This window comes from Oncorhynchus keta, chromosome 23 (assembly GCF_023373465.1).
Source record: "Oncorhynchus keta strain PuntledgeMale-10-30-2019 chromosome 23, Oket_V2, whole genome shotgun sequence".
Taxonomy (NCBI): Eukaryota; Metazoa; Chordata; class Actinopteri; order Salmoniformes; family Salmonidae; genus Oncorhynchus; species Oncorhynchus keta.
This window is the reverse complement of record NC_068443.1, coordinates 34,999,630-35,021,659: the sequence shown is the minus strand read 5'-3', so window position 1 is coordinate 35,021,659 and position 22,030 is coordinate 34,999,630. Positions and strand designations below refer to the sequence as shown.

Genomic DNA, 22,030 nt, shown 5'->3' with positions numbered 1-22,030 from the left:
GGAGAGGGGGGGCAGGATGAACAACAGAGTAAACAGTGAGTGGGAAAGCAGGGTGAAGAAGAAGAGGAGGCAGAAAATGGTTCTGTCCTGTGCTCACTAATGATCCCATCACTGTTGAGACAAGGGATAAAGCTAGTGAGGGCAGGAGGGTCTACCTTTTGTTCATGAAAAATATGATTTGTCAGTGTGAGTCCAGCCATGTGGCACTCTGCATTATACCAGTGGTGGAAAAAGTTCTAAATTGTCATACTAGAGTAAAAGTAAAGATACCTTAATAGAAAATGACTCAAGTAAAAGTAAAAGTCACCCAGTAAAATACTACTTGAGTAAAAGTCTAAAAGTATTTGGTTTTAAACATACTTAAGTATCAAAAGTAAACGGAATTGCTAAATTGTATTTAAGTATCAAAAGTAAAAGTATAAATCATTTCAACTTCCTTATATTCAGCAAACCAGACGGCACAATTTTCTTGTTATTTTTTATTTATTTACGAATAGCCAGGGGCACACTCCAACACTCAGACATAATTTACAAACAAAGCATTTGTGTTTAGTGAGTCCACTAGATCAGAGGCAGTAGGGATGACCAGTTGAGCAAATGTAAATGTTTTCATCCCAGGCGTAGTAATGCAAGGCATTATCGCTGGGATATGAGGTAATAACAGGACCTGGCCTATGTTAAAAGTGTTTTTTATTTTTAAGTACTAAGTGTTTGTTAGGTAATAAGCCTATGTTTAAAATATGCCTAAAATAATACAAATACAAAGTGATTGTTGAATTGTGTTTGGGAAATAAATATATACATGTTTTTAAAAAGGTAGTGGTCATATTTCATTCAGTACAGAAATACCCATGGTAACTGGTGCCAAGATACTACTTTTTGGGGAGAAAGAAGCTATGTTTTCAAAACTGTCATGTTTACATGAAGACCATTTCCAAGAATACACAACATCCTGAAACATATGTAGACATCTTTGTGAGGAAGAATACTCTATTGCCCTTGACGGAATCATTTTGCAATTCTTTTAAAATTAGCAACTTTGTATTTAGTATTTTGGACCTTTTTTCTCATAATTCTGAAAATATTGTTCACCGATATGCCTTGGGATGGCCATTTTGGACACTTCTCAGATTGCCTGCTTTGGTTACCAGTATTCATTCACAAAAAAATCTATTAACATTCTTTTAATTTTGTTTAATTAAATTACATTTTGAAATATATGCAACAAAATTAACTATGTCTTTGTTTTTAAGTGTCTGGTTTTGAAATAACAATGTACCATATTATGAGGGAATAGTATCTGATAGGATCCGTATATAATTGATTTCGTTTGGATTTTCATTTTACTTCCAAAATATTTATTAGGAAATAACTTTCATATGATCATTCTGGGGCTGGACTTTTCACAGTTGGATCATGTAAAACCTGCAAAAATGATGAGATAAATTAGCATCTTGGTAATGTGAACATTATTCCACCATTACATTTTTGCTATTGAATTAAATTACTGTTGTCACCAGTAGTACAGCTCATATTCAGCTCCCCTCTAGCTCTATTCTTTACCATTTTTGCAACTTCTCCCATTTGGTTATTTTCTTGGTCCGCAGAGGTGCAGTGGACTTTTGTACAGTAGCAGGCCAAACTCTGCCCTCCTGGCCCTGAATCTCCTCCCTCTGGTAGCCCATGTCCCAACGTCCCACCATCTCCATCCTGGTATGACCTCCAGGGTACTGGGACTGGATTCCTGGATTGGCAGCAATGAACTCCTTGATCTTCTGGTCTGCCTCTAGATTCAGGTCTATCAGCCTATTGAGCCTGACCTGTTCCTTTGCCTTCTTCTCCTGAAGAATTGTTTTTATCTTCTGAGCCCTCGCTTTCTCCCACTCCTTCCAGCGCTTCTCCAGCCTTTGTCTTCTTTCCTCCTTTTTTACGAGTTCCCGCCGTATGATCTTCTGTAGGTCGCATTGGCGAAGGATGGCGTTTCCGTAAATGGCATAATCATTGCATACTAAACTCTGGATGTTAAAGGTTGTGTTGATTCTCTTGCGATAATCTTCTTTGACTCTTGTATTGATCCAATTGATTATCCTCCTCCTCTTGCTCCTAGCCTCCTTGGGGTCTGTCTCCTCCTTGTCGTAACTGTACCAGAGACATGTGTATCCGTCCCTGCAGAGTTCACAGTCGCAGGGCCCATACATTAAAAGGTATTCCACCTCTTCATCACCGTCAGCCTCATCTGCTCCATCAGGCAGTGAGTTGTCCTCATGACTACCCTGGTTGCTGTCCTTGTCCTCCAACTCCCTGTACCAGAGCCCATTTCTCTGTACCCTCTTCAGCGTGTTCTTTCTTCTGTACCTCTTCTCCCACTCTTGCCAGTGTCTTTCCAGCCTCTGTCTGGTTTGCTCACCTTTGAGGAGTTTCGCCCTCTTTTCTCTCTCCCGCTGGGCACGGCCGCAAACCACTACACCGTTTTTGTACAACTGATCACTTTGATTCTCCTCCCTCCAGTATGTTCTTGCAATCTTTCTCTCGTTTCTCTCTTTGACTTTTCTGTTTACCCAGCCAATCACTTTCCCAGTCACGCTGTCCACTTTGGTAGTTATCTCGTCTGCCTCATTACTGTTTGAGGAACAGGTTCCTCCCTCCATATCTCCATTAGTCTTACTATTGGCAACATTCATAGGTGGTGCGCTGTCTTCTTTACTAATATTACTAGAGCCGTTGTGTCTGTAACATTTCTTGATGGCTTCGACCTGGCCTCTACGCCTGGCTTCCTTAGCCTCCTTTTGAAGCCCATCCTGGGCTTCTTCCAGATCTGAGGAACACATAATATTTTTGTTGCCCATGAGAGCCAACTCTTCATCCTCACACTCCTCATCCTCAATGTCCAGCAGCTCCATGTCTGGTTTCTCAGCCCTGGGCCTGGGTGCTGGGTCAGCCTTGGGCTCGAGTCCATACTCAGGTATCAGGTCTGGTTTCGGCCTGGGCTTGCACTCAATGACCCTTGCTTTTAGCACAGGGACAGCAGGCTCCAACTTTCTCTGGACCCTCTCTTTGTCCTGTTGCACACTCTCCATATCTGTGTTCCCCCATGTCTTCTGTCCTGTTTTTCTTTCATATTTTTCTGCCTTTGTCTTATCCTCTTGTACCCTGAAATTCTCTATCTCTTTCTGTCTCAACTTTGTTTCCTTCTCCTGTTGCCTCCTTGCCATCTCTGCCTCCTGCATGTCTTGTTGGCACAAAACAGGGATATATGGAGGTGATCTGAAGAAGACAACACAGCTGTGTCTCTTCTTGGGTACTCCTTATTTATGATGTCATTCCATTCTATCATTCATACCATTGTCATAATCCAAACCCTTTTTGTGATGACAGTGTTAAATCGTTTGTCTTGAAAAGATGATTCTGAAGCAGCAATTCTTTCCCTGATGAACTGATATTGTATCTCTGTAAAGGGTATAAAACTAGGCTCATCAATATGAAATAGCGTACTACTTATCTTGTTTACCCAGAAGTAAAATTCTCAAAGTTGTCACTTCCTGTTTCACTTCTGGGGGGAATGTGTTGTGAAATTGTGATTTCCGTTTGTTTTAAGGAAATGAGCATTTCCTCACGTGAAGCCCATTGATTTACAGAACTGGCCTCTTTTGATTACTAGCAGATATGGTTTTTAAATAGTAGTATTATTAGTGGTTTACTGATGCCTGCTGCTGCTGAAGTGCGAAACAAATGATTTAATTTTGGTCCATTCATTGTGCAGAGGGACACGTTGTTGTGTCTGGACTGGGCGCGCTGGAGATAAGGAAAATGGCATCCCTTGAGAGGGCAAGAATAAGATGTATGTCAGGAGAAGTGCAGTATTATCATAAGGAGACATACTTGGAACATGAAGGAGGAATGAGGGAAAAAGAGAGGCAGAGGAGGTTGAAGAGAGAGAGAGGGGTAAGGAAGAGGGTGAGCTCGAATCGTTTAAAAATGGCAGGAAAATAGAGATGGTTTGTTAAAGAAGATTGGTAGAAAGTGTAAGCAGAGTGAGCTGTACGTCGGATCGAAGACAAGAGAAATGGAAGTGAACGAGGGCGAAGTATCGGAAGGGGTAGGTGTGGTGAAGTTCTCTGATACTAATACATTACGTTGTTACAGATGTCAAGCTTATGGGCATGTGGCAGCAGTGTGTACGAAGGAGGTTCTTAGGTGTGAGAAGTGTGCAGAAGGGCATGAGAGAAAGGAATGAGTAGCATTGGGGAAAGTAATGGTATGTGTTAATTGGAAGGGTGCCCATAGGGCTGGGGATCAGAAATGTCAGTTGTGAGAGAGGCAGGTTGAGGTTTCCGGGGTTAGAGTAGTGCAGAAGTTGTCATATGCTGAGGCAGTGAAGAAAGTAGAGGAAGATGGGTTGGGGTGGGAGGGATCCTGAAAGGAGTGGTGTGAGTAGTATATCTGTACGAGTACAGAGAGATAGGTCAACAAGTGATATATGCTTGAGTAAGATTAGATTTTTTGTGTTTATAGAAATGGTTATCAACTGTACTGGAGGGATGGAACACAAGTCGCTGAAAAATGAGGTTGTGGTGGCAGCTGCAGAGAGGTATTTGGGTGTACAAGACTTGTCAGAAGAGTTACAGGGTGTGTTGAGTGGTGGTGTCCTGTCCTTTCAAGCTGTTGGCCTGAGGTAGGACTAGTGGAGTAGGGTGGTGCGTTTGAGTGTAAGGTATTTTTGTTGATTTATTTTAATTTTCAAGCTAAGTATGAGGGAGTTATACTCCAGTCTAGTATGTGGCGGTAATGCAAAAGTGTTTGGATTGCCAACCGCCGTTAAACCTCATCGAAGAAGAAGTAAAGGAAGCGAAGTCGCTCTCGGGCCAAACCCCTCCCTTTCGCCAATTTCACGGTGTTTATGATTGGGGTGGGCCAAACCCCTCCCTTTCGCCAATTTCACCGTGTTTATGATCCGGGTGGAGACCCCGCGAGCAGTAAACGTGGTAGATGTGAGTGAGGATGTTTTCAACACCGCTATTACAAATCTTAGCAGTGTCCATTGAAACAATTGTGCTTAAAATGTTTGACTGGCAAAGGGGATGTTTTCGTATGCTTAAAAACATACACAAAGCAATGTACTTCATGGAATGTATTCAAACAACCGTGTTCAGTAAGCTGTTCATAAGACTGGCAGTGGACAAAGTGCATAGTGTTGTTCACCGGAGAGTAGCCTATACATTTCATACGAACTCCTGGCTAGCCACTGGACTTGTAGCTACCTTTAACTAGCTGTATAATTCATCCTACATTACGATCAACTGGCCAGCTGTATCAGGCAGCTAGATGCGAGGGAAAACAAATATATTTGGTAGCTATCCGTCTGATTGATGTTAATAATGCTATTTGTTACAGAATCTCCCTGTCGAGGGCGCTACGGTAAACTGTACAGTACGCTGAACACTGACGCATGTTGATTTTCGTCCATCCACACCAGACGCGATCAGGTCACGTTGGTTGAAATATCAAAACAAACTATATTAATTTGGGGACAGGTCAAAAATCATTAAACATTTATGGCAATTTAGCTAGCTTGCTGTTGCTAACTAATTTGTCCAGGGATATAAACATTGGGTTATTTTACCTTAAATGTACATGGTCCTCTACTCCGACAATTAATCCACAAATAAAATAGTAAAAGTTTGTCCATTAACAAAATGTGCACACGTGGCTACATGCAGCTCTCGCTCTGATCTCAAAACGAGTGCATCAAATCAGTTTATTTGTCACGTTCGCCGAATACAACACTTTCCTACTCATTCATTACTGCTGCTGTACAAGTTGGGGCGCTGAGTGGAAGTAGGAAGAGCTCACATTTTATGGCTTATAAAAGTGTTGAATACAAAGTGTTGACAGTGCTGAGTAAGGACTGAAACATTAATTCACTCATAAAAACAGCATCTCTTTGCTATTTTGAACCATTTCATGTGTCTGAAGGTGTAAACTCTGCCTTCCCGGCAGGCCCAGAGTGCTGCAGACAGTCATCTGAGCAGTAGGCTTATAGTGCATTTGATTTGCTCTCTGGGCCCATCGGAGAAGGTAGCGTTTGCTTCTCTGTGCCTGCTTCCAGAGGCAGTTTGGAACTCGGTAGTGAGTGTTGCAACCCAGGACAGACCATTTTTTACGCGCTTCAGCACTCGGCAGTCCGGTTCTGTGAGCTTGTACCACTTCGCGGCTTAGCCGTTGTTGCTTTTAGATGTATGTTTCCACTTCACAATAACAGCACTTACAGTTGACCAGGGCAGAAATTTAACGAACTGACTTTTTGGAACGGTGGCATCCTATGACGGTGCCACATGGGAAGTCACTGAGCTCTTCAGTGAGGCCATTCTGCTGCCAATGTTTGTCTTTGGAGATTGCATGGCTGTGAGCTCGATTTTATACACCTGTCAGCAACGGGTGTGCCTGAAATAGACAAATCATTAAGGGTTTCGGACCATTATTTCAAGCAAAAAAACATGAATAAATGTGTGGTCTCAAATATTCAACATTAAGGAAATTATAAGTTACAGTATAATAAATATCTTAGTTTTTTTCATTGGATGACCCCTCATTTCGAATGACTTAAAAATGTTGGGGGAAAAGGGAGATGGTTTGTTAAAGAAGATTGGTAGAAAGTGTAAGCTGAGTGAGCTGTATGTCCTCATTCACTTCCATTTCTGTTGTTCGATCCAACAAAGTACCCGAGGGGGAAGGTGTGGTGAACCCATGCCATCTGATGCCCCCTTCCCGTGGGCCTTTTTCAGAAAGGTGATTTGTTTGAATCCGTAACTATGTGGCAGAGTGCGAAGTAGATTACATGTCCTTCTTGTTTCTGTATTGGGTGATGGGACCGTAGCTCATCATGTGGAGTGTCATGATTTGTGGATTCTTGTTCTTGACATCTCTTAGGACCTACTCCAGGTGAGCCCATACTGCTCTCTCATCATGTCTAAGCAAGTCAGATATGGTGGCGTAGGACTGGCTTCCCTCCGATCGTAGACTGCTGTCGATGTAACCGATGTGAAATGGCTAGCTAGTTAGTGGTGGTGCGCGCTCGCTCTGAGACCTTGAAGTAGTGGTTCCCCATGCTCTGCGAGGGCCGTGGCTTTTGTGGAGCGATGGGTAACGATCCTTCGTGGGTGTCAGTTGTTGATGTGTGCAGAAGGTCCCTGGGGCGAGGGGACGGACTAAAGTTATACTGTTACATCTACTCCCCCCAAAGTAGAACGACTGGGTTTCTGTGGCTTATTTGCAATTTAGTTAGCAGTAATCTGTATCCTGACGATAAATGCATCTGCAAATCGACCCTCAATTAATATAGATAGATAGGTTAGTAGTTGTTTACATAAACATATTTTCAGTATTAGCTGCTTGATAAAAAAAGTTTTTGACATAAAACACCCTTATCCTACAAAAACCTGTAGATGAATAACTTAATACAAACATATTGACATCATTCAGTACAACCATATTGTGATTCATTGTTTATGTATCTAGGCAAATCAGTTAAGAACAAATTGTTATTTACAATGACAGCATAGGGACAGTGGGTTAACTGCCTTGTTCAGGGGCAGAACAACATATTTTGACCTTGTCAGCTCGGGAATTCGATCTAGCAACCTGTCGGTTACTGACCCAACGCTCTAACGGTGAGGCTACCTGCCGCCCCCGGCATATGGTGTAACCGGAATTTCTGGTGACTCCGAATGTTTATTTTAGTTACACCTTATGACTTGTCTCACATAAACATGTGCTTATACACACATGTGAACACTTGACATTGACATCAAGTATTTTCTAAACGTTAAAAAAGACATGTATGAAAATACCCGCAAATAAGTATAGAGCCGGTATTTAAAGTTAGAGCGACATTTAGTATAAAGACAAATTTAAAGTTTAGCTTCACTGTCCAGATAAATATGTAGGGGAGTATAGGCCCGGATTCAATACAAGGTGTTATAGCACAATATAACAAACTTCTAATAGTAAATTACGCTTCAGCCGACATGTGTAGCGCTAATCATTAATGCAGTGTCGGTGAACGTCAGGGGGAAAATGCTCTTTTAAAGGCGCGTTGTTTGCTGTTTAGTGCGCTGCACTATAACGCAACTTGCATTGAAACCCAGCCATCAGCCGATGTAGTGGTAAAAAAAATAGTTGGGTAAACGCTGATCGTCGTTCGCGGTAAGTAAAGAAACATTCCCTTTACTTTGAATGCATTTTCCTGCTAAAGGTGGGTAAATGCTCACACAAAATAAAAATAAAAAGGTTTGTAAACTGCCAGCCATAAATTACTACCGACATTGATCAATAGCTTAGCCGTTATATTGCACCTGTTATTGATCCCCTGTTCCCTCCCAGGTGAAGACTTGTTCCACGTGTGAGAACAGAACGGGCTACTGCTAAAGAGCATGGCCCCTCTCCCAATGCTTGCTGGTAAGGAGGAGGTCAAAAGCACAGCCGACCACGTCCTTGAGACGTTCTATCCCATCTCTCCCACCATCGACCTGCAGAGTGTCCAGGTCTACCAGGAGCAGAACCATAAAGGTAATACTACTGTTTATCTGTCAGCAAAACCAGTCAATACACCTACAGATGCATAGGATTTGACTGACATTTTTTTATTTTTTATTTCACCTTTATTTAACCAGGTAGGCCAGTTGAGAACAAGTTCTCATTTACATCTGAGACCTGGGCAAGATAAAGCAAAGCAGTGCGACACAAACAACCAAAGTTACACATGGAATAAACAAACATGCAGTCAATAATACAATAGAAAAGGTCTATATATAGTGTGTGGTGAGATAGGATAAGGGAGGTAAGGCAATAAATAGGCCATAGTGGTGAAATAATTACAATTAAACACTGGAGTGATAGATGTGCAGAAGATGAGTGCAAGTAGAGATACTGGGGTGCAAAGGAGCAAAATAAATCAAATAAATAACAGTATGGGGGATGAGGTAGTTGGATGAGATATTTACAGATGGACTATGTACAGGTTCAGTGATCTGTGAGCTGTTCTGACAGCTGGTGCTTAAAGTTAGTGAGGGAGAGTCTCCAGCTTCAGTGATTTTTGCAGTTCGTTCCAGTCATTGGCAGCAGAGAACTGGAAGAAAAGCCTGCCAAATGAGAAATTGGCTTTGGGGGTGACCAGTGAGATATACCTGCTGGAGCGCATGCTACGGGTGGGTGTTGCTTGGGTGACCAGTGAGCTGAGGTAGGGCTTTACCTAGCAAAGACTTATAGATGACCTGGAGCCAGTGGATTTGGCAACGAATATGAAGCGAGGGCCAGCCAACGAGAGCATACAGGTCGCAGTGGTGGGTAGTATAAGGGGCTTTGGTGACAAAACTGTGATAGACTGCATCCAATTTGCAGAGTAGAGTGTTGAATGCTATTTTGTAAATGTGACATCGCCAAAGTCAAGGATCGGTAGGATAGTCAGTTTTACGACGGTATGTTTGGCAGCACGTGAAGGATGCTTTGTTTGCGAAATAGGAAGCCGATTCTAGATTTCATTTTGGACATAATCTAACAGTTACAAAATACACTGTACAGCTGTGCAGTTTTGCAGGTCCTACAATTGTCACACATTTGTTATAAACAGAAATGGATAGTAACAGTGAATCAATTTTTACTTAGTAACTTAGATTTTTATACAAAAGCTATTTGAAAACATATGACCAGGTTTTTCTTCTTCTCTCTGCTTTGCCTCTTCAGATTCCTCCAGGTCTGTCGGGGTACAAGTCTAAAACGTTCCAGAGGTTCCTCTCCCTTTATCTGAACGGAGCTGTGTGAGCTGCAAAAATCAGCGCCTGAACAACAACAATAACCTTCCCATTTCTACTGTCAATACTGTCATATCTGAAAATACAGAAACTCTAGATAATCTATCTCATCATAGTCAAACGTTTGATTGTGTTTCTCTACCCTCGGACTGTTGTGGTTTTGAATTACACTCAACAAAAATAAATGCAACATCCAACAATTTCAAAGATTTTTACTAAGTTACAGTTCATATAAGGAAATCAGTCAATTGAAATACATGAAATATGCCCTAAATCTAGGGATTTCACATGACTGGGAACACAGATACGCATTTGTTAGTCACAGATACTGTACCTTAAAAAAAATAAGGTAGGGGTGTGGATCAGAGAACAGTATCTGGTGTGACCATCTGCCTCGTGTAGTGTGACCCGTCTCCTTCACATAGAGTTGATCAGGCTGTTGATTGTGGTCTGTGGAATGTTGCCCCACACCTCTTCAATGGCAGTGCGAAGTTGCTGGATATTGGTGGGAACTGGAACACGCTGTCGATCCAGAACATCCCAAATATGCTAAATGGGTGACATGTCTGGTGATCTTGTCGCAGTATCTTTGCATTTAAATTGCCATTGATAAAATGCAATTGTGTTTGTTGTCTGTAGCTTATGCCTGCCCATACCATAACCAGACCACCACCATGGGGCACTCTGTTCACAATTTTGGAATCAGCAAACTGCTTGCCCACACAACGCTGTACAGTTGAAACGGGGATTCATCCATGAAGAGCACACTTCTCCAGCATGCAGGTGGCCATCGAAGTCGGTTACGACGACAAACTGCAATCAGGTCAAGACCCCGGTGAAGACAACAAGCATGCAGATTAGATGGGTTCTGATAGTTTGTGCAGGAATTATTCAGTTGTGCAAACCCACATTTTCATCAGCTGTCCGGGTGGCTGGTCTCAGACAATTCCGTAGGTGAAGAAGTCAGATGTGGAGGTTCTGGGCTGGCGTGGTTACACGTGGCCTGCGGTTGTGAGGCCGGTTGGACGTAATGCCAAATTCTATAAAAGGACGTTGGGGGTGGCTTATGGTAGAGAAATTAACATTAAATGATCTGGCAACAGCTCTGGTGGTCATTCCTGCAGACCAGCATGCCAATTTTAGTCTCCCACAAAACATGACACGTCTGTGGCACTGTGTTGTGTGACAAAACTGCACATTTTAGTGGCCTTTTATTGTCCCCAGCACAAGGTGCACCTGTGTAATGATCATGCTGTTTTATCAAATTCTTGATATGCCAGACCTGTCATTTTAAATGGATAATCTTGGCAAAGGAGAAATACTCACTAACAGGGATGTAAACAATTTTTTTGCACAAAATTTGAGAAAAACTTTTTGTGCAAATATAACATTTCTTGGATCTTTTATTTCAGCTCATGAAACATGGGACCAACACTTCACATGTTACGTCTATATTTCTATGTAATTATGATAAACACATTATAAAAAATAAAAATAAATGTTTCCATAACTTATTGAGTGGTTACAGATGTCACACAATTAAAATGGACTATATGTCGTACTCAAGATACATTGAAATATGCCGGTGAAATGATCCATTCCACCTTAAAATGTGGAGGGTGTTATTAGCGTCACGTCCTACCCACAGTCACTAAAACTGTCCGACCACAATATCATAACCACCTGAAGCGCGTCGGAGGTTGTCGACACTACATGGGCAGAGTACGCGATCTGGAAAAACCCAATCTCGAAATATTCCGTGCGTGTTATACCTTTTGAGGTAAATGAATAAACAAAATCAAATTATCGTCGTCGTATCCTGATTCCACTGCTGCGTGGGCATTTTGATTCCATGTTTGTACTTTGGAGTGAACTTTTCTCTGCAGTTAGCTACCTTTGCGATCACTAGTGCAGTGTCCATTCATGCTGGTAGCTCAGATTTAATTGAGCTAATGTGCTGCTACGTTTTTTACGACGGTACTTGCAGCTGTCGAATAGAATGAACTAGCATTGCTGCTACTTCGCTGTCTAAGGGAAGCTCCAATAGCAGAACAAGATTTTGCAATCACTGGCACTGCGCAAGAATCTGTCACACCTACTGTGTATATTTGAGTTCAGGTGAGTCATGGAGCAGGCGAGCTCTACTGCCAGTTAACTTTGCTACTGCTCTTTCTATTTCACCCTTTGAAGACCCAGGGATTATAAAACCCAGGAATTATAAAGCATATTCTATATTTCATTTTAGATGGTAGGTATTTCTGTATTTGCTGGCTATAGCCTAGTTTTATGGGTAACATGTTGGAGGTCACCCAAATGAAACGCATTAACTAACATATGTCTTTTCCTAGAGAAAGCATCTCCGGGACCCCTAAAATGAGCAGACACCAAAATGGGGAGGAGTACAGGAACCCAACAGAGGTGAAGAAGAGCCAGATAGTGATGCCCTGCCATGCCAACCACCGCCAGGAGCTCAGCGTGGGAGAGCTGCTCAAATGGATGGACTCTACAGCCTGTCTGTCAGGTGTGTGTGCTCTTGCTCACAGTGGGCTTGTGGGAATAGGTTTATTGGTCCATTTTGGATGATAATTTTAAGGATTTTTATTTGGATCCCCATTAGCTGTTGAAGAAGCAGATGCTATTCTTCCTGGGGTCCAGACAAAACTCAGAACTTGACAAAAGACAGAACACAAATGGAGAAGAACAGCAACGCAGGTTTAAACTAAGAACACTAAAGGGCAATGGGACTGAAGTTCCTTCGTGAGACATGATTAGGTTGCATAGCTATGAAACCTAAGAGAAACTTTTACTAAGACATGATTGAGTCATAATATCGCGTCCACATCATGCTCAGGAAGCCCTTTGCGTATATAATGATGGCATAGTTTCTCACTATGAAATGTCAACACATTGTAACACTGTAATATTTGGTGACACTGACCAGCGTTATCTTCACAGGTAAAACCAGCGGTGATGTTTCTAGGACGTCTGAGTACTCCACTGTTACTTGACGTCTGAGTAATCCACTGTTACTTGACGTCTGAGTACTCCACTGTTACTTGACGTCTGAGTAATCCACTGTTACTTGACGTCTGAGTACTCCACTGTTACTTGACGTCTGAGTACTCCACTGTTACTTGACGTCTGAGTAATCCACTGTTACTTGACGTCTGAGTACTCCACTGTTACTTGACGTCTGAGTACTCCACTGTTACTTGACGTCTGAGTAATCCACTGTTACTTGACGTCTGAGTACTCCACTGTTACTTGACGTCTGAGTACTCCACTGTTACTTGACGTCTGAGTACTCCACTGTTACTTGACGTCTGAGTACTCCACTGCTACTTGACGTCTGAGTACTCCACGGTTACTGACCATCTGGAGTAATAGGCTATGCTTATAACAACGGATGAAATATACTTTGTGGACTCTTTGACTCTGGCATAACAATTTGTCACTTTTGTTTAGGGGGAGAAAACATGGTCAGGTTAGGCTAATGGACAGTATCCCGGGACTGAAGGGTCACACTTTTCCTACTGATGTGCTGCTGTGACAAAAAGAAAGTGACTCTTGCACTCACGAGAGCCCTAAGCTTGGCACACTATGTATAGTATGTTGAACAGTAGTCCGTTCTTAACTGTAATCTGCACTCTCTAGACAGGAAGTACAACCTCATTATTTATTTACTCACCACAGCTGAAAGGCATGCTGGGTGTCCCTGTGTCACTGTCTCGGTCGACGACATCCACTTTGAACACACTATTGGGTAGGTGTCTGTGTTGTTAGGTTGCCTTATTTTGTTGTGTGCATTCTCTCTTAATGACAACTACTGCTGATAAAGTATGGCTTACTTAAGGATGTGTGTGTGTGTGTGTTTCTTCAGGGTTGGACAGGTGGTCAACATCAAGGCCAAAGTCAATCGAGCTTTCAACACCAGCATGGAGGTCAGGCCACATTCAAACCCTATGACATATACCCAGTCCAAATCCAAACGGATTGATTTCCAACTGCGCAATAGTTAAATTCCGGTGATTTTGATATCTACTGTGATGCTTTGTGTGTGTCTAAAGGTTGGCATCGTGGTGAGCTGTGAAGACCTGTTCAGCGATACTCACTGGAGTGTGTGTCGGGCGGTTGCCACGTTTGTCAGCCAGCGCACCACGGGAGGGAAGGTGGTACTGGATGAGAGAGTGCCTTTTATAAAGATGCTGGGTTGACGTTTAAGTGTTGATGCTGAGTAATGTTGAGTGTGTGTCTGCTCTCTGCTGTAATCGGCAATTAACTTGACTTTGCGGGTGTCCACTCTACAGGTGCAGCTGCGTCCGTTGGTCCCCTGTACACAGGCGGAGCAGGTGGAGCACAGTTTAGCAGCTGAGAGGAGGAGGATGAGGCTCGTCCACACTGATATCATGAAGGACCTGCTCGCTAACAGGGCCTTCCAACAAGGTCAGTCGCTGTGGCATTGACCTTTGCGGGAGGACTAACACCACTACAGGAACTGTAATGGGGTATGACTCGTCATGCTGAGTAATATTGAATTTGTGTATGCTGACACACGTTCTGTAATAACCTGTGTGTGTGTGTGTGTGTGTGTGTTTTAGTGGAGGTCCAGGAGGCTGAGAAGGCGGTGCCAGCAGAGAGGACACGGGTGGAGAGTGTTGAGTTGGTTCTTCCCACTCATGCCAACCACCAGGTCAACACGTTCGGAGGACAGATCATGGCCTGGATGGAGAACGTGGCTACCATCGCTGCAAGGTATAACACCAACACCAGATGCACACCATCTGTAATTCTCTTAAATACGCAAAGATGTGATAGGTGCCCAGTTCCAAAAAAGGGTTTATGAGCGCAATCCTATCACATTTTTGCATAGCTAGATTAATTGGGGGGGGGTTTACGCTCCAACCAAACTTTTGGGAGAGTGCGATGGTCGTATTTTGACACTAGCCCGAGTGTAGTAATGTTATTACACATTGATTCCAGATAAAACAAAACGTATGACATTTTTAAATTATTATTATTCTTTTTTTACTCCTCTGTGTCATCTTCCTCTCCAGTCGTCTGTGTAACGCTCACCCCACCCTGCAGAGCATAGACATGTTCCATTTCAGGGGTCCCTCACACGTGGGCGACCGGCTGGTCCTCAAAGCCATAGTCAACAATGCATTCAAGAACAGGTGAGCTTTAGATCATTTACTGTATGAAGCAAAATCATAAATTGGTTTGACAGTGATTTTGTTGTCGTTGTATTTGAGTATTTCAAATCAATGGGTGAGTACTTGTGCTCATGTTATTGGGTGAGTACTTGTGCGCATGTTATTGGGTGAGTACTTGTGCTCATGTTATTGGGTGAGTACTTGTGCTCATGTTATTGGGTGAGTACTTGTGCTCATGTTATTGGGTGAGTACTTGTGCTCATGTTATTGGGTGAGTACTTGTGCTCATGTTATTGGGTGAGTACTTGTGCTCATGTTATTGGGTGAGTACTTGTGCTCATGTTATTGGGTGAGTACTTGTGCTCATGTTATTGGGTGAGTACTTGTGCTCATGTTATTGGGTGAGTACTTGTGCTCATGTTATTGGGTAAGTCTTCGGGGGAACATTTTACGATAAGGCTCTTATTTGTAAAGGGGTTATAATAAAGTTATTAACAATTTATTTGATCATTTGTGAATGCATTATAAACCATTAACAAATTGTTGTATCGCATTGGTCAAAATAGTGCAATAAACAGGTCAGTGTTTGCCAAATACTGAGCCAGTATTTACCTCCACTTATTAACCATTTATAAAGAGACCCTTATGCATCATCATGCAACCTTATTTTCAATAGTTGCACAGTGGAACAAGAGTTTATTTTCTTACTTTTGGGTTTGATGCATTGGTGCTTTGTCCCAGAAACAGAAGAGGTTGGTTTTCATGGTGTCTGGACCCACCTTTGAAACCTTGATGCCAAATGTACTTCCAGGACATTATTCAATCATCATTCCTAACATGTGACCCCTTTCCAGATGATGTCAACACACTTACCACTTCTCTTTGACAGTATGGTGAACGCTCTGGTGTGAAATGGTAACCGTATTACCTTCGGTTGGTGAAACAGTGGAGGTATCCTCTCACAACGTGGAAAGTTTTGGTCTTCATACCCAGCATTCATTGACTGGACATGTTTAACAAAGTGTTGAATCTTCTCATGTATGTAGTGATGAGTACCCAATACTGCCTATAAGTACACAATATATACAAAAGTATGTGGACACCCCTTCAAATGAGTGGATTTGGCTATTTCAGCCACACCGGTTGCTGAAAGGTATATAAAATAGAGCACACAGCTATGCCATCTCCATAGACAGCCATGCACCCTCCATGGCAGGAGAATGGCTTTACTGCAGAGCTCAGTGGTACCGTCATAGGATGCCACCTTTCCAACAAATCAGTTTCTGCCCTGCTATATCTGTCCCGGTCAACTCTAAGTAATTTTATTGTGAAGTGGAAACGTCTAGGAGAAACAACGGCTCAGCCGCGAAGTCGTAGGTCACACAAGCTCACAGAATGGGACTGCCGATTGCTGAAGCATACAGCGCATAAAAATAGTCTGTCCTCGGTTGTAACACTCACTACTGAGTTCCAAACTGCCTCTGGAAGCAGTGTCAGCACAAGAACTGTTCGTCGGGAGCTTTATGGCCGAGCAGACGCACACAAGCCTAAGCTCACCATGCGGAATGCCAAGCATCGGCTGGAGTTGTGACTCATGTTCACTGCCAATGGACTCTGGAGTAGTGGAAATGCGTTCCCTGGAGTGATGAATCACGCTTCACCATCTGGCAGTCCGACAGACGAATCTGGGTTTGGTGGATGCGAGGAGAACGCTACCTACCCGACTGCTTAGTGCCAACTGTAAAGTTTGGTGGAGGAGAAATAATGGTCTGGGGCTGTTTTTCATGGTTCGGGCTAGTCCCCTTAGTTCCAGTGAAGGGAACTCTTAACGGTCCAGCATACAATGACATTCTAGATGATTCTGTGCTTCCAACTTTGTGGCAACCTGTTTGGGGAAGGCCCTTTCCTGTTTCAGTATGACAATGTCCCCGTGTACAAACGAGGTACGTACAGAAATGGTTTGTCGAGATTGGTGTGGAAGAACTTGACTGGCCTGCACAGAGCCCTGACCTCAACCCCATCAAACACCTTTGGGATTAATTGGAACACCAACTGTGAGCCAGACCTATCGCTCAACATCAGTGCCCGACCTCACTAATGCCCTTGTGGCTAAATGGAATCAAGTCCCCACCGCAATATTCCAACATCTAGTAGAAAAGCCTTCCCAGAAGAGTGGAGGCTGTTATAGCAGCAAAGGGGAGACCAACTCCATGTTAATGCCCATGATTTTGGAATGAGATGTTCGGCGAGCAGGTGTTCACATACTTTTGGTCGTGTATGTCTAAGCTCTGAGTGAACTCTCAAATAATCTATAGATTTTTTACCCACATGTAGAACTGCAAAATGTATACCTTATTTTAAAGTGACAATCCACTGCCCATTAACAAATGAATTACCAACATTTATAACTGCTGAAAAGATACCTTTCTAAGGAAAGTGAAAACCTACGGATCATGCATTGATACCAATATTTATAGCTTAAAAGAAAGTGGAAACCTTATTTTATTTTATTTATTTTATTTCACCTTTATTTAACCAGGTAGGCTAGTTGAGAACAAGTTCTCATTTGCAACTGCGACCTGGCCAAGATAAAGCATAGCAGTGTGAACAGACAACAGAGTTACACATGGAGTAAACAATTAACAAGTCAATAACACAGTAGAAAAAAAAGGGGAGTCTATATACATTGTGTGAAAAGGGCATGAGGAGGTAGGCGAATAATTACAATATTGCAGATTAACACGAGTGATAAATTATCAGATGATCATGTACAGGTAGAGATATTGGTGTGCAAAGGAGCAGAAAAGTAAATAAATAAAAACTGTGGGGATGAGGTAGGTGAAAATGGGTGGGCTATTTCAGCTATCTGAGCAGCTAACCGATCGCTGCAGCTGTACATAGTCTATTGGTAAATAGCCCACCCATTTTCACCTACCTCATCCCCACAGTTTTTATTTATTTACTTTTCTGCTCTTTTGCACACCAATATCTTTACCTGTACATGGTCATCTGATCATTTATCACTCCAGTGTTAATCTGCAATATTGTAATTATTCGCCTACCTCCTCATGCCTTTTGCACACATTGTGTATATAGACTCCCCCTTTTTTCTATTGTGTTATTGACTTGTTAATTGTTTACTCCATGTGTAACTCTGTGTTGTCTGTTCACACTGCTATGCTTTATCTTGGCCAGGTCACAGTTGCAAATGAGAACTTGTTCTCAACTAGCCTACCTGGTTAAATAAAGGTGAAATAAAAAAAATAAAATAGACTATGTACAGCTGCAGCGATCGGTTAGCTGCTCAGATAGCTGATGTTTGAAGTTGGTGAGGGAGATAAAAGTCTCGAACTTCAGCGATTTTTGCAATTCGTTCCAGTCACAGGCAGCAGAGTACTGGAACGAAAGGCGGCCGAATGAGGTGTTGGTTTCTGGCCATTCTCCTGAGGGATCCCCTTTAACATTACAAGTCAGAATAGAAATTGACGCACTGTCACATGATGTCAGTGTCAACACAGAATGCTGTGCACGTTCCAGGTCGTCTTTATTTCAATCGCGTTTCACAGATGGGGGCAGATCTCACAAAGTCAGGGATTCTCCGAACCACACCAAAAATATGACTTGAGATCTTCAGATGAGGCCTTAATTCCTGGAATTTAAAAAAAAGTGTAATTACAAACCCTTTATAAACCCTTTACAAATGTAACCTTATTCTAAAGTGTTACCGGTAATGGATTGATCAATCAATCTAATAAGTTCAAGTTTCACTCATTAACTTTCATTGGATCTGACCTGCTGACCTGAGATGGTAACGTGAGTGTTCCCCGTGATGTCGCAGCATGGAGGTGGGCGTGTGTGCGGAGGCTTATCAGGGGGAGGAGCCTCTGAGACACATCAACAGCGCCTTCATGACCTTTGAAATCCGCGACCAGGAAGGCAAGCCATGCACGTTGCCAAGGATACGACCCGAACCGCTGGTCAGTCACCTGATGCTCATTCACAACTGATCAAGATTAGATAAATGTTCACATTTGAACTAAAAATGTTAAACTGTAACTAAGGGCCCTATTTTAAACAATTTTCACAATATTGTCCTGTTGTCTGATCTGAATCTCACTGACAGGAGGGAATGAGACGTTACCAGGAGGCCATCGCTAGAAACAAGATCAGACTCGACAGGTGAACAGATGAGCCCATTTGTTAACATTACTGCAAAATCTAGATCATAATTGGAATTAGGGCACAAAACGGAGATGCCAATATATTTTTTGGTGTTTATTCAGGAAGTACATAATATCCTGCAAGCAGACAGAGGTGCCCTTATCTGTACCGTGGGACCTCAGCAACCAGGTAAAGGAGGAGAAGGGGGACCCCAAATGTCTCAATGTAGTCACTGACTACAAGCTTTGGTTCTCACTCGGGTTCTCTCTTAACATAACAGTTGATACAACTTAGACGTGAGAGGTAAACCGTACCGACAGGAGTTGAAATGCTGGTCAAGAAAGATGAAGAAGAATGATAAGCATGTCTCAGTCACGAGTAAAAACCAAAGTTCATACGTGTGCCGGGTTTTATGGACTGTCCAATCACGTTAGCCGTGAAATGAGATATAAACCATATCGCCGGGGTGATAACGTGATTGCAAAAGTGCTATGTCATGTCTAATTGCCCCAATGAAAACATTGCACTTACCGTGTTTGAAGATAAATGAGTGTAAAATGTGAATAGTGGAACAATTCCTATTCACATACAGTAGTAATATGATAGTAGTCTGTGATAGTAGTAACAACTGACTTTGACTGTATCGTGAACGGCTACAGGTGTACCTCAGCTACAACAACGTGTCTGCTCTGAAGATGCTGGCCGCCAGAAACAACTGGTTGTTAAACTCTGAGAAAAACAAGGTGAGCTTTCTTGAGACTCTCTTTTAGGTTAACCACAAGGCAGAGTGGACCACAGGTTATGGCCAAGGGGGCCCTGAATTTTTCTCGATCACATGACCGAACTAGGAAAAACTCGGGGCCCATGTTAAACTAAGGGCTCTAATCCTGGTTTCTGTAATCCTCCTCTGTCCACCAGGTGAGCCTGTACACCCTGGAGCAGAAGCAGGTGTTGAGTTTTAAGGTCGAGACGGAGGTAGACATCCCAGCTGAGAGGGCCTTTATGTTGCTCTCTGACTTAAGCAAGAGAGTGGAGTGGGACCCAAACTACGAGTGGGTATCTGTATGCACGCACACTCTGGACTCTCTCAGGTGGCGTATAAGGCCTCAAGAGTGTACACAGCGGCCTCCCCCACATTTACAGTGTAATGTGTCAGACGGGCTTCTCCTGATTTCATGACGTTCCCTGTGCAGGAGGTGTGAGCTGATTCTTAGGGTGAACGATGATGACTTTCTGTACCGCGTGGTGACTCCTTCCATAGGCCAGGATGGGACCAGTAACAGCCCTTCAGCCGATCAGGGAGGGAAGGTCCAGGACTTCATCCTCCTGGCCTCCAGGAGACCACCGTGTGACAGCGGGTGAGTGGCAGACTGACAGACACAGACAGGCAGAAAAAAAGAGCGGAGACCATGCGAGTGAAAGCGATTGAGTGACAATGTTTTTCTGCGCCTTTCCAAGGGACCCTTATGTTATTGCTCTGCGTTCGGTCACTCTACCCACACACCCTCCTACAGAGGGCTACAACAGGGGAGAGGTGCTGTGTGCCGGCTTCAGCATCCTGGAGGTCTCCAAAGATATCTCCAAGGTAAGAAAGTGTGTAAACTGTCATTTTGTAGGTCTGCTCACAAGTTCTCCCACTGCACTTGTTTTTAAACCAAAGTGGTGGGTCTTGGCAAAAGTAATTGTTTGCCTTTTGCTTTGAAGTACCTTGAATTTCCACTGGGAAAACGAACATGACAGATTGCACCGTTATTGATGATGTTAACTCCTATCCTTGTGCTGGCTCTCCTAGATCTCCTACTTCAACCAGGCGTCTCCCGAGGTCCTGCCCTACATCTCCACAGACATCGCCGGGCTCTCCTCCAGCTTCTACGGCATCTTCTGCACCTGTAACACCTTCCTCCAGGAGAACAGGGTTGACCATGCCTCCACCCCCCAGTCCCAACCACCCTCCTCTACACTAAAACGTACACAACTCTAACCCTTTATCCTTCTCCACCCTGACCCCCTCACCCTTGATGACTATTGTACTGCTCGATTGAACACACTGTCATTAGAGGATCCGATTATCTTCAACTGTTTATTTTATTAGAATGGTTTATGAAAGGAGCCTAATTCCCAGATTTGTTTGTGCAGTCTTGCCAACTCCTATGGTCATTGACAATGGCCATGAATGTAGGAGTTAGCAAAACAGATCTGGGATCTGGGATGTTTTTTTGTGGCTGTGATTAATTACGATTGTCTCTTAAAGCACTTAGTCTCCCTATACTCCCCACCTGTGTTCATTAGATTGACACCCAACCCCCTGTGACCTGGCTCAAGCCTGCCCAGAGCACTCTGGCCTCTTCACACACTAAGCTGAGCCATGTTGACAGCAAGGATTATTAGTGTTGAAAACTATATGTTTTTCTTTTTGAACAATGTTCCCAATCATAACTTGTGAAAAATATGATGTTTGAAATCATTTTAAGTGTTTGGACTTTTCCAGAGAAAGAATACTAACCAGATGTCTTTTTACTTCTGAGAAGAGCACTTTATTTGACAATAAAGGGTCAGAATTGCATTTGAAATGTCGGGTATGTTTTATTAATTTGTTTATGACGAGGCTATTAAATGTTTCACCTTACACATACAATATTGTATCTTAGATAACAATATCTCATCTTAAACTAAGGCGATTAAAAAAAGGGGGATATATTGAATAGAAATTACAAAAGAGTAGACAATTATTGCTAATAATTGTACAATCAATATTTTATTTTTTATAACTTCAAATCCAACAAAACAAATAAATGTAGCAAACTGCCGTTTAAGGCGATCATGTCTTCACATCTTAGACCTGTCCCACTGGGCACAGAAGTCAATTCAACGTCTAGTTTTGATTTACATTTGGTTGAGTTGTCAACTAAC

The 22,030-nt window shown here is 42.8% G+C and overlaps 2 protein-coding genes across 8 annotated transcripts; one reads left to right on the top strand and one right to left on the bottom strand.

Moving 5' to 3' along the window:
* Positions 1–470: 470 nt before the first annotated feature.
* On the bottom strand, positions 471–3,514 carry LOC118401705 (trichohyalin-like). The gene is made up of 2 exons (XM_035799286.2): positions 1,564–3,514; positions 471–1,425 (listed from the first exon to the last, which is right to left on the bottom strand). Exons 1-2 carry the CDS (start codon positions 3,225–3,227, stop codon positions 1,404–1,406), a joined length of 1,686 nt encoding a protein of 561 aa, XP_035655179.1. The 5' UTR covers positions 3,228–3,514; the 3' UTR covers positions 471–1,403.
* A 137-nt stretch (positions 3,515–3,651) lies between these two features.
* LOC118402219 (acyl-coenzyme A thioesterase 11-like) lies at positions 3,652–21,683 on the top strand. 7 transcript variants are annotated; one of them, XM_035800243.2, is made up of 19 exons: positions 4,617–4,988; positions 8,380–8,565; positions 9,739–11,586; positions 11,997–12,054; positions 12,155–12,327; positions 13,500–13,569; positions 13,687–13,747; positions 13,874–13,975; positions 14,114–14,249; positions 14,405–14,558; positions 14,861–14,980; positions 18,798–18,936; positions 19,083–19,138; positions 19,243–19,309; positions 19,780–19,863; positions 20,039–20,172; positions 20,314–20,478; positions 20,579–20,705; positions 20,913–21,683. In XM_035800243.2, exons 5-19 carry the CDS (start codon positions 12,180–12,182, stop codon positions 21,099–21,101), a joined length of 1,752 nt encoding a protein of 583 aa, XP_035656136.1. In that variant the 5' UTR covers positions 4,617–4,988; positions 8,380–8,565; positions 9,739–11,586; positions 11,997–12,054; positions 12,155–12,179; the 3' UTR covers positions 21,102–21,683. The 7 variants fall into 7 exon arrangements, with proteins under 7 accessions (XP_052333047.1, XP_052333046.1, XP_035656136.1 ...); XM_052477087.1 differs by lacking the exons at positions 4,617–4,988; positions 11,997–12,054 and adding an exon at positions 3,652–4,096 and having other exon boundaries at positions 9,739–11,924; XM_052477086.1 differs by lacking the exons at positions 4,617–4,988; positions 11,997–12,054 and adding an exon at positions 4,417–4,588 and having other exon boundaries at positions 9,739–11,924.
* The last annotated feature ends 347 nt before the right edge of the window (positions 21,684–22,030 follow it).